We start from the raw sequence: 10,740 nt of genomic DNA, 5'->3' as shown, positions 1-10,740 counted from the left end.
ATGTGGATCGATCCTCATCAATATTAACCTTGGGTCCTCACCGTGGGGGGAAGTGACCGATGTAGCTATTACCTCGGTCTCTTCTTCTCCTCCATCAAATTCCCACATGCATGTCAACCTGCGTAAACTACAAAAACCGGAAGAATGGTCTCGAACATAGGAGAAAAAGAGGAGAAAAAAAAGAAAGAGATTCTCTTCTAGTTTCCCTACTTGGCTATAGTGAAAAATTCTGGACAGATCAGTGATTGTAATATTGACTTTCTCTGCCTTCCGTGAATTATGTCGGATATATTAAAGATGTTGTCTGTTAATTTGTTGTTTCCTGTGTATATATCTTCTTATTTCGGAAAGGCTTATTTTCACTTTACTTCCAAATTGTTTTGTCTTCTGTTTCCTGTTTATTATTTGAAGATGAGTTCTCCTGTTTGGTGTTAAATGCCACTGGCTTTGGTCTAGCCGTATGTGCAATTAACTCCTTCCAAAGAATACGCAGTGAATTACTCCGATTAGAGCGGTGAGGTGTCGTAAGTCCTTTAATTTGTAGGGGAGGGGAGCTTTCCTACGGGCAGACTATTACTGGATTATCTTCAATTAACCAACCGCCTGACTTTTTCTTCTTTCTTTTTATGTTTAGTATTGAGTGTAGATGTTATGAATCTCCACCTCAGAGTGATATTTAAATGATGCTCTTAAACGAATATATATAGCATTTTTTATCACTTACGTTACTGTAGCTTTCTCAAAAGTCCGGGCGGTTTGGCGATTTTTCCAGTGTGGTTTGATAGTCCACTTGGGTATGGATACGTCTCGCTATTTCCTCCAGGAGGTGTTTGTTGTAATCCAATCTCCAATAGTGAGTTCGAATGATGTTCTTACTCCGTGGATCTCTGGTGATTGCCTGAATGCTCAGGATATAGTCTGCCCATCAGTGAGAACCACCAGCCCCAGTTTGGGATTTTACCAAGATTTGTCAAATCTTTCGCTGTTAGGTTTCCGGGTCATTCATCCACTTGTGGTGTGATGACTGCACGTTTGATCTCTGTCTGTCGACACGTTTCGCCCCTCCCATTGTACGGGGCTTCGTCAGGAAGGACTTACTACACCTCACCGCTCTAATCAGAGTAATTCACTGCGGATACTTTGGAAGGAGTTAATTGCACATACGGCTAGACCAAAGCCAGTGGCATTTAACACCAAACAACAGGAGAACTCATCTTCAAATAATAAACAGGAAACAGAAGACAAAACAATTTGGAAGTAAAGTGAAAATAAGCCTTTCCGAAATAAGAAGATATATACACAGGAAACAACAAATTAACAGACAACATCTTTAATATATCCGACATAATTCACGGAAGGCAGAGAAAGTCAATATTACAATCACTGATCTGTCCAGAATTTTTCACTATAGCCAAGTAGGGAAACTAGAAGAGAATCTCTTTCTTTTTTTTCTCCTCTTTTTCTCCTATGTTCGAGACCATTCTTCCGGTTTTTGTAGTTTACGCAGGTTGACATGCATGTGGGAATTTGATGGAGAAGAGACCGCTGTAATAGCTACATCGGTCACTTCCCCCCACGGTGGGGACCCAAGGTTAATATTGATGAGGATCGATACACATATAATTTGTGACTGCATGTTATCAATGTTTTTTATGGTAATTAGTGAGTTAAATGTGCAATTGTATATGTTTTTTCAATAAAATTATCTTTTTTACAATTAATTGACTTGTCCGGATCCCTAAGTTGACCGCTACTAACCCGTTATCTCCCAATGGGTTACCCTTTTCGTTTTGTTGTATTAGTCTATTTTGGTCACGGATCGGATGAAGTAAGTCATTATGCAAATGTAATCAGGGCAATTATAACCAGTCGAATCTCCAGGTAGGAACACAAACCTTTTTCTGCACAATTTCACTCAGCCCTGTGAATCTGCACTTCCTTGTGTCACAGCTCTAACAGAGCCTGCCTTCTGAACTACCACTCAACATCTGAACAATGTAACATTATCATTGCTTGCTGGAAGCATGACGGGGCATGTGGTCCTGAGAAATGGAGATTGCAGCAGGGAAAAAGATGCAAAGCACACTGGAAATCCAGGAAGTTGTTGGAAGTGATGGGCAGACGGAAAGCAGCACTCACTACATGAGTGAAAGTCAATGGCACCGCAGCCACACCCTCCGGCCACAAGGCAACGTGTGGCACATAAGTGCCTGCGGTGCGGTGCCGTCAGAAAAAATGCTGCAAGTGCTATTTTTTCTGACTGGAGCGCTGGCACTGATGTGCCACGCGTTCCCGTGTGGTACATCGTATTGCGGCCAGAGGGCGTGGCTACGATGCCATTCACTTCACTACCACGCCCCCTCCTGCCCCCAAAAAAGGAGCTGGCCGCAATGCAATCCAGTGCGTTTCCCACCACAATCGGGCCGGAACGCACTGAGGATGATGTGAACGAGGCCTGAGAAGTCAAAACCTAGAGGAAATGTTGTAATTATTTTATCATTTTTTATCTCCATTTATTTTAAAGTATATAATACAACAGTTTAAAACATACTTACTTAAATCCCAGGAGCCAGGTAGCCAATGCTCCCTACAAATTATAGCCAGCACCTAACATTTGAGGTTTTCTCTAGTTGTTGCCGTCAATGCAGCTGGCTCCTGAATTGGACAGACTGGCTCCTGAATTCCATAGTATGTGGTCCACCCCTGCTTTAACCTAACAAAAATCGAATTGACCCAGAAACATTCATTTTCCTTTAAGAGTGAAGATACAGAGTCTTACAGAAGCCCAGTCCTGTTTCTCTTTCAAATGCTGGTAGCTTTGCATTCAGAATAGTTCCCGTCCCACACATACCACAGTGGCCTTTTCTATTTTCAGAACCTCAGAAGCCACTGCTACCTCATGTGGCCTACAGCAGAATGACCACATGCCCCCAGTAATGCTTCTTGTTAAATTTTTTTCTCCTCCACTTTCAGGTTTTTCTAGGTCTATTGGAACAGCCTTTTTACTGAACAAAAAAAGAGTTAAGAGCCAACATCAATCTACAATCTCTTATTTTTGTCCCTTAATTTATCAGCAGGATGTAAATGCGCTCTGACAATGGAGAATCAATAGATCTGTGACCCAGAGTCTTCCACAGCCTGCAAAGTAAATGAGCAGCGACTGATCTATTACAGTAGATTGATGCACCCAGCAGAGCTACCTTATATAAATCACACACTGGCTGTATGTTAAAGAGTTTGCCCTTTGAGTTCATCAATTAATATGTGCCCTGTGACCAAAAAAAAATTAGGAGAACAAACATCTGTGTTACCCCAGCAACCAGTCAGCTTTGCTGCTCTCAAATGTTCCAAGATTGCCATGGAAACGTGAAACAGAGGAGCTGATTGATTGCCAAGCAGTTCTTAACTGGTTATAGACATAATATGTCAAATCAATTCAGCACAAAAACAGGGAGGAGAACAACAAAACCTAACACTTGGTTCTGTATGTCTATACCAAAGAATGTGCAGAAGGGAAATCCGAATTCTAAAAAGAGATTTTGGAACGTCTGCCTATGAAACCTGGAGCAAATGAATCATGCGATGCCCAAATCAGATTTTCTGTATGTGGCTTTGGGAGAATGAATATTGACATTTTACTGGCATGCTCCATTTGTAAGTGTGATGCATCATTTTAAAATACCAGTGCTTTAAAGCTGAACTACAACCTATTATTGTACAGCCAAGGAAGGTGCCATCATAGCCTCTATTTGGATTGCAGTTGCCATGTTGCTGCACATGATCAGCTAGGACACCAGCTATTTGAGAGCTTGAAAGTTCAGTTGTGAGCTGAAATAAGCGCACTGGCAACCCTGACATTGGCATGGCTTTAGAGTAACTGTATTGGAAGACCATTAAGTTGGTGGGTCAATCTCCGCTTTAACATTATCCCTGGCTTTAGAAGGCTTATATTAAACATTTTACTATTTGGCAACAATTTCAGCAGTTAACATTTTGCGCGCTTGTGTCCCATGTAATGCACAAGTGTGTTTGGGCTAGTTCACACGACAAACAGTGCGTTCTGGCCCGATTTGGTGCCGGAATGCACTGGATCGCATCCAGGACTTTTTTCATCTCGAGAGTGCACAGTTTGGAAGGTGTGCAGAAGGCTGCAGGTTATCGAAATGTAATCCACCATTTTTTGCCATGCACAATTTAGCTTTCTCTGGCAAAAGTAAAAAACAAAACCAATATTCTGAGTCCACACAAATAGGACCAGGTTTGGCACAACAATCCCAATTCTCAGAATATGTTTTGTGGTACGGTTGGATTGAAACGGGCAGGATTGGATTGATATAGAAAGGACTGGGGCCGAAGATGACAATTTTGGATTCCGTAACAATGTTGCAAGCATATATTGACGGGTACTGATCTATAGAATATTACCTCTGATAAGCGTTTCCCCAACCTTTTTTTCAGTCACAGTATTCTTTAAATGTCGAATTTCAAGGCACCCCAGTCGAAAAAGTAAATAGACGATATGTAAAAATCCAATATGAATTCTAGACCTTTATCCAAGATAGGACTCCGATATGGATTTTAGGGGGACCTCATGCAAAAATATTTAAAAAAAAACAGTCCCCCCTTCACATCAGGGGCCCCCTGTTTCACATTAGAATATCCCAAGGCACCCCTGAGGAAGCAAGAAGGCACCCCGGTTAGAAAGGCTGCCTTAGATATAAACAATATCTGGTACACAATATACGATTATATGAAGTGAATGTAATCCCTAACAATGAAGTTCTCTTAATTGGTCCCTTTTGGTCTGTTATATATACCATTAAAAGGTGTTTGTGATATCTGATTGACAAGTTCAAAAATATACCTTTTCATTATGCTCTGTAATCCTAACTGGTTTCTGTTCTCCTGATACATTAGCGTGAGTGTTGTCATCCTAGGACTGGAGTGTTACTGACAGACATACTTACCAGGTAAAAATAAAAGGAAAACAGCCCAAAAAACAAATCTAATGCTGCCACTTCATCTAAGGACTGATAAGCTGCAATATGTGATATTTTTGTTTCTGGGTTTAGATATGCTTAAATAAGTCTGTGCAATGGAGTATTAATGAAATGCAACATGTAAAACCTCAAAGCAAACAATAAGATGCATTTTACTCTAAATCACACCAGTCCCTGTCTTACCATAAACACGCACAAACTCTCTTGGGACAACTATGAGTGGAAGCCAATTACCTGACATCAGACTTCATTTATCAGCATCTGTGTGTCCCATAACCATTATTAATCTTTTTCTCTTTGATTATAGTGCTGTGTAGAATTTTAACTGGCTGCCTGATGTTGGATAACACAGATATTTCTTAAGATTTTAATAAAAGCAAGCCCAGGTTCTTTATTTTTTCCTGTGGTGGATATAGAAAAACCTAGACAAGCATGCAAAGAGAGAAAGCCCCCAGACACTACAGTGCATCGCACAGACACATTAGATAGCTGCAGTCTGATCACTAAAAGGTGAACTGCTTGTTCATGGATATTTCATTATCATTGCAGTTTGAACTGTCAGCTGAATAAGTCTGGTAGTGTACTGTGTTCCACCTACCAACATTTGCCTAGCCCTGTGTTACCATGCCAGTGCGCATAGGTTACCTTGCATCCTGCCTGTGGCCGTGGCTTCATGAGTGGAGTCGTGGAGCAAAGTTCAATGGCTTCTGGCTCGTGGAATATGACAGCTGGGAGAGGTTCTTTCCGTAGGGTCAATACGTTCAGCTTTGATTTTATCATGGTCTGGAAGTGCTGTGCACAAAAACAGAAGATTGTATGGATTACCAGTAAAGAATGGAGCAAGGGAAGTAGCTAAACAAGCCTCTTAGTTAAACAATAGTCCCCTTCAAGCAGTCTTATGGCTCATTTACCATGCCATAGTCACATTTTGCTACACAACACATTTTTGGAAACATAAACAGGGGAGAGGGAGAGGGGGAGAGGGAGAGGGAGAGAGAACTATCAGCAAGAAGCTTGATGAGAAGGAAACAACTGTTGAAGCGATTATTCGCAAATGTATGGAATACAAATCAACCATCAATCGCCCTTGGTCTGGAGCTCCATGCAAGGGGTAAGCCCAGAACTACATGGGAAGAGCTTGTGAATGATCTCAAGGCAGTTGGGACCACAGTCACCAAACAAACCATTGGCAACACAATACACCGCCATGGATTGAGATCCTGCAAGGTCCTTACTGGGGCCGAAGATGACAATTTTGGATTCCGTAACAATGTTGCAAGCATATATTGACGGGTACTGATCTATAGAATATTACCTCTGATAAGCGTTTCCCCAACCTTTTTTTCAGTCACAGTATTCTTTAAATGTCGAATTTCAAGGCACCCCAGTCGAAAAAGTAAATAGACGATATGTAAAAATCCAATATGAATTCTAGACCTTTATCCAAGATAGGACTCCGATATGGATTTTAGGGGGACCTCATGCAAAAATATTTAAAAAAAAACAGTCCCCCCTTCACATCAGGGGCCCCCTGTTTCACATTAGAATATCCCAAGGCACCCCTGAGGAAGCAAGAAGGCACCCCGGTTAGAAAGGCTGCCTTAGATATAAACAATATCTGGTACACAATATACGATTATATGAAGTGAATGTAATCCCTAACAATGAAGTTCTCTTAATTGGTCCCTTTTGGTCTGTTATATATACCATTAAAAGGTGTTTGTGATATCTGATTGACAAGTTCAAAAATATACCTTTTCATTATGCTCTGTAATCCTAACTGGTTTCTGTTCTCCTGATACATTAGCGTGAGTGTTGTCATCCTAGGACTGGAGTGTTACTGACAGACATACTTACCAGGTAAAAATAAAAGGAAAACAGCCCAAAAAACAAATCTAATGCTGCCACTTCATCTAAGGACTGATAAGCTGCAATATGTGATATTTTTGTTTCTGGGTTTAGATATGCTTAAATAAGTCTGTGCAATGGAGTATTAATGAAATGCAACATGTAAAACCTCAAAGCAAACAATAAGATGCATTTTACTCTAAATCACACCAGTCCCTGTCTTACCATAAACACGCACAAACTCTCTTGGGACAACTATGAGTGGAAGCCAATTACCTGACATCAGACTTCATTTATCAGCATCTGTGTGTCCCATAACCATTATTAATCTTTTTCTCTTTGATTATAGTGCTGTGTAGAATTTTAACTGGCTGCCTGATGTTGGATAACACAGATATTTCTTAAGATTTTAATAAAAGCAAGCCCAGGTTCTTTATTTTTTCCTGTGGTGGATATAGAAAAACCTAGACAAGCATGCAAAGAGAGAAAGCCCCCAGACACTACAGTGCATCGCACAGACACATTAGATAGCTGCAGTCTGATCACTAAAAGGTGAACTGCTTGTTCATGGATATTTCATTATCATTGCAGTTTGAACTGTCAGCTGAATAAGTCTGGTAGTGTACTGTGTTCCACCTACCAACATTTGCCTAGCCCTGTGTTACCATGCCAGTGCGCATAGGTTACCTTGCATCCTGCCTGTGGCCGTGGCTTCATGAGTGGAGTCGTGGAGCAAAGTTCAATGGCTTCTGGCTCGTGGAATATGACAGCTGGGAGAGGTTCTTTCCGTAGGGTCAATACGTTCAGCTTTGATTTTATCATGGTCTGGAAGTGCTGTGCACAAAAACAGAAGATTGTATGGATTACCAGTAAAGAATGGAGCAAGGGAAGTAGCTAAACAAGCCTCTTAGTTAAACAATAGTCCCCTTCAAGCAGTCTTATGGCTCATTTACCATGCCATAGTCACATTTTGCTACACAACACATTTTTGGAAACATAAACAGGGGAGAGGGAGAGGGGGAGAGGGAGAGGGAGAGAGAACTATCAGCAAGAAGCTTGATGAGAAGGAAACAACTGTTGAAGCGATTATTCGCAAATGTATGGAATACAAATCAACCATCAATCGCCCTTGGTCTGGAGCTCCATGCAAGGGGTAAGCCCAGAACTACATGGGAAGAGCTTGTGAATGATCTCAAGGCAGTTGGGACCACAGTCACCAAACAAACCATTGGCAACACAATACACCGCCATGGATTGAGATCCTGCAAGGTCCTCCTCAAGAAGGCACATGTACAGGCCTGTCTGACGTTTGCCAATGAACATCTAAATTATTCAGAGAAGGATTGGGAGAAAGTGCTGTGTTCAGAGGAGACCAAAATTTAGCTCTTTGGCATTAACTGGACTCAACGTGTTTGGAGGAAGAAAAATGCTGACTATGACCCTAAGAACACCATCCCTACAGTCAAGCAAGGAGGTGGAAACATTATGCTTTGGGGCTGTTGCTCTGCTAAAGGTACAGGCCGACTCTGCCGCATTGAGAGGCCAATGGACGGGGCCATGCATTGTAAAATCTTGGATGAGAACCTCCTTCCCTCGGCCAGAACACTGAGGATGGGTCGTGGATAGGTCTTTCAGCATGACCCAAAACATCCCGCCGAGGCAACAAAGCAGTGGCTCAAGAAGAAGCACATTAAGTTCATGGAGTGGCCTAGCCAGTCTCCAGACCTTAATCCTATAGAAAATGTATGGTGGGAGCTGAAACTTCGAGTTGCTAAGCGACAGCCAAGAAACCATAAGGATTTAGACAAGGTCTGTAAAGAAGAGTGGACCAAAATCCCTCCTGAGATGTGTGCAAACCTGGTAACCAACTACAAGAAACGTCTTAACTCTGTGCTTGCCAACAAGGGTTTCTCCACCAAGTAGTAAGTCATGTTTTGCTTGGGGATCAAATACTTATTTTACTCACTGAACTGCAACTCAATGTATAACATTTGTATCATGTGTTTTTTCTGGACTTTTGGTTGATCTATCATTTAAAATACACCTATGCTAAAAAATTATAGACCTTTCATTTCTTTGTAAGTGGGCTAACTTACTAAATCTGCAGGGGATCAAATAATTAGTTTCCCTCACTGTATAGAAAAAAAAGTGTTGCTTCTATAAAATTTACAGACGAAATCCTCTTGGCGTGCTGGGAATGTTGTTACCTAAAGAGTCTGAGGTTACTGAAGCCATAGAACAGGAAACTGGCCAAGTCACTTAAAAGGGTCCTGATATATAATGTAACATCCAACCTGAAAAGATCCAGATCCACAATTACCCATCTCCTACAATCCCCTGCAAATACAGGTACCCTCTTGTGTAAACTATCCTAAATAAATTAAAGTGCCCCAGCTGCCACTGAATAACCATACTGATCCTTGAAATCAGTAGGTGGTGGAACAGGTAAAATCTCAGTTTTCTCAATGCCATCCAACAGGAAAAAGATAGGATAGCAATACAGTCTGGAGAAATAAAATGAAAAGTCTTTTTGTTTAGTTGAAATGCATGATTGCCTGTACATGCTACTTTGTGTACATTCAGAATGTGAACAAATGTTAGAGAATTTTCCCACCACTTGTAATACAAGCAACACCCACCAGAACATGGTTTTATACTGATCCCAGTACTGCTGATCTCCTCTAGCCTCTTTCAGCCCCTTCCTATTTACATGTACACACTCAAGGGCTGCCTGCACACCATTGTCCTGGACCAGCTTTCTAAAAGTGACAACGCTTGCACACCGTGTGTCGGCATGGCCCTCTGTCAGCAACCCTCTGCTTCTGCGCATGCGCCAAGTCCCGTTTTCCGTACTGTTCAGAGGACACTTGCGCGGACCACGAAAAAACGCGCCAAGAGGCGCACAAGAAGTGACGCACTTGATCAATTGACTTCCCTATTTAAGCTCAGCCTGCACACCTCCATATTGCTGGATTGTCTTCAGCCCTCCTGAATTCCTGTGTCCTCCGATTCCTGTTTCCTGTCATTACCTGCCTGCTTGGTTTGACCCGGATCTGCCTTGACCATACTTGCCTGCAACCTGCCCTCGACCACGGATTGTTTTGACCATTCTTGCCTGCAACCTGCCCTCGACCACGGATTGTTTACTGGACTTGCCTCTGCCTTGGGTACCTTATCTGCTTGCTTGGTGTGACCTCGGCTTGTTGACCCTGGAGTTCGGATTGCCCCAGTTCTGCTACAGAACCAAATCTTCAGCTTGCATGGTATTAACACCACTGGCACCCGTGCCACTCGTTGTCTGCCAGGACTCTGTTCCCGCCTCCAGAGTCCTCAGGACAAGAGGTGCAAGGGAGGCCCCCTCACGCATTCAGACTCCAACCAGGTACGTGACACCGTCAATAGTCCCAATCTGGGGAAAGGGGTTGCAATGCAGGAGCACAACTGAGAGATAGTGGTCACACAGGAAGTATAAGAACAACCTTTATGGCAAGATTGCCAGGTATTATTCTGACGAAAGTTATACAATTAAAAAAAAAAAAAAAGGAAAAAGTACTAAAAATTGAACTGGATTTTTTTTTTTTAAACATCCTTTCAGTGGGGCCCTCCTGCAGTAAATGCTCGTTAAGTTTAAGGGTATTGGAAAAAGCTGCAATACTTACATTATACCCCACTCTCCGTAAGATGGTGCTTCCATTTGATGTTCTGCATTGTGGATGGGTCCTCACCATCCCCATGTACAATGCAGGACTCCTGGTTCTACCGACAGAGAGAAGTGGCTTCGGGTGATCGGTTGCACAGCGCGGTGGAAGCCCCCCGGGGAGCGGAATAAGGTATTGCAGCTTATTCCTCTACCTCTAGACCTATGGAGCATCTAACCCTTACAGTGCAAGGA

At 42.3% G+C, this 10,740-nt stretch overlaps 1 protein-coding gene across 2 annotated transcripts in view; it reads right to left on the bottom strand.

Moving 5' to 3' along the window:
- Positions 1-10,740, bottom strand: part of PID1 (phosphotyrosine interaction domain containing 1) — a 61,992-nt gene that overhangs the window by 21,170 nt on the left and 30,082 nt on the right. Inside the window, exon 2 of one of the 2 annotated variants that reach the window (XM_018568369.1) lies at positions 7,536-7,682. In XM_018568369.1, coding sequence (XP_018423871.1) covers positions 7,536-7,682 — 147 coding nt within the window. Of the gene's footprint in view, positions 1-5,645; positions 5,790-7,535; positions 7,683-10,740 lie in introns of those variants that run through there. The other variant, XM_018568370.1, reaches the window with a different exon arrangement.

This window comes from Nanorana parkeri, unplaced genomic scaffold, assembly GCF_000935625.1.
Source record: "Nanorana parkeri isolate BGI_ZX_2015 unplaced genomic scaffold, ASM93562v1 scaffold1176, whole genome shotgun sequence".
NCBI lineage: Eukaryota > Metazoa > Chordata > Amphibia > Anura > Dicroglossidae > Nanorana > Nanorana parkeri.
Note: the sequence above shows the minus strand (reverse complement) of the source record. Positions and strands in the feature narration are given on the sequence as shown.